The sequence below is a fragment of the Pteropus medius genome, unplaced genomic scaffold, assembly GCF_902729225.1.
Source record: "Pteropus medius unplaced genomic scaffold, Ma_sr-lr_union100, whole genome shotgun sequence".
Taxonomy (NCBI): domain Eukaryota; kingdom Metazoa; phylum Chordata; class Mammalia; order Chiroptera; family Pteropodidae; genus Pteropus; species Pteropus medius.
This window is the reverse complement of record NW_024340693.1, coordinates 28,880-30,389: the sequence shown is the minus strand read 5'-3', so window position 1 is coordinate 30,389 and position 1,510 is coordinate 28,880. Positions and strand designations below refer to the sequence as shown.

The 1,510-nt window shown below is 49.6% G+C and overlaps 1 protein-coding gene across 7 annotated transcripts in view; it reads left to right on the top strand.

The window, feature by feature from the left end:
• FRY (FRY microtubule binding protein) overlaps positions 1 to 1,510 on the top strand; it is a 320,056-nt gene that overhangs the window by 294,745 nt on the left and 23,801 nt on the right. For all 7 annotated transcript variants that reach the window (XM_039861088.1, XM_039861099.1, XM_039860841.1 and 4 more), the window contains one exon: positions 829 to 969. In XM_039861088.1, coding sequence (XP_039717022.1) covers positions 829 to 969 — 141 coding nt within the window. The remainder of the gene's footprint in view (positions 1 to 828; positions 970 to 1,510) is intronic.

Genomic DNA, 1,510 nt, shown 5'->3' with positions numbered 1-1,510 from the left:
AAAAAAAAAAAAAGAAAGAAAAAGTCACCTAATAATTACATTATTTAGAGAGAAAAACCGTTAACACTTCGCTGGGTTTTGTCCGGTGTTACTTCTGCATAGCACATCGCCATCGATATTGGCATCACCTGTTGTAGAGAAGTGGCACGAAGTCCCTCTGGCACTTAACGCTACCTGGTGTCCTTTACCACCTTTAAAAATGTCAGTCCATCGACTGCGTGATATCGCATCATACTATTTACTGTCTATTGCGAATCCATTTGTCAGCATTTCAATAGCTTACAGAGCTTTCTTGTTTTGTTCTCTGTGGGTTTTCTTTACCATTACAAATAATGCCACGGTGAAATCTCGTACACAAACCTGAATATTTATCTCTAGGTTCGGAAACGTCCCTATGAGTGTAATTACGATTTCAAAAGCTTTGCACCATTTCAGCACTCTCGACCTCCATTGCCAAATCATCCAGTCCACGTTCCACCGATGTGTAAGATCGCCCACCTCTGTCCTCACCAATGCTATTATCAATTTTCGATCTTCGCTACTTTGATAACCAATAAATTGCACCTGTCATTTTCGCTCGTAATTGTCGCTCGCTCGAGGTGTTGAGCGCCTTTCCAACGAGGCCCCATTGGCCGTGCCTCGCCGTGTGGTGTCACATCCGTATGTTCATGTTTGTACCCGCACTGCCCTTGACAGTGTCTCCATTTCTTCAGGACCACTTAGGACTGTCTCACCCCTCGTAGGGAAACATGAGACCATCACCGTCCTGGGGACTCTGGCGCCCCCAGTGGCACCTGCCTTCCCTTGACTCTCGCTGTATCCCCGCAGCTGCTGGAGAAGGGGCTCCCGAGCGTGCAGCAGCCGCTGCTGCAGGTCATCCACAGCCTGCTCAGCTACGCAGACCTGTCCACCGTCCCCGTGAGGCAGTTCAACATGGGCGTTCTGAAGACCGTCGAGAAGTATGTGCAAGTGAGTACGTGGGGACTTCGCCCACGCGCCGGGAGGTTCCCAGGGTCAGCCCAGAAAGCCCGAGGCCACGCATGCAGCCTGTGCTCGGCGGCACGTCCAAGTGGCCTTGGCGTCCATGACACATGGGGATCCCGAGGTCTGCTGAGGAGGCACGCAGGACCGGGCCCTGGTGCGTTCCTCCAAAGGGGGCTACGGGTTAGACCCTAAAGCACACGCCTGGCTGGGAGGGCGGGCCCACGCTCTTGTTTCTTGTTTCAGAAAGACAGGGAAGGAACTCACACGCCCCAGGTCAGAGGCCAGGGGGTTCAGCATGCAAAAGGTTAAGTCACGGGTTCAGATCACCGCTTTAGAGCGGAAGGAGTTAAGGTTAGAAATTTGTATAAATGTATTTCAAAATACTCCAACAAACAAACAAAAAACGTTGGGAGAAATAAAAACAATGACGACATGTAAATGATCGGTCGAGAATTACAGGGCAGTTCATTTTACTGGTCTCTGTTTCTGTGTATATTTGAATGTTGCTATGATAAACCATCTTTTT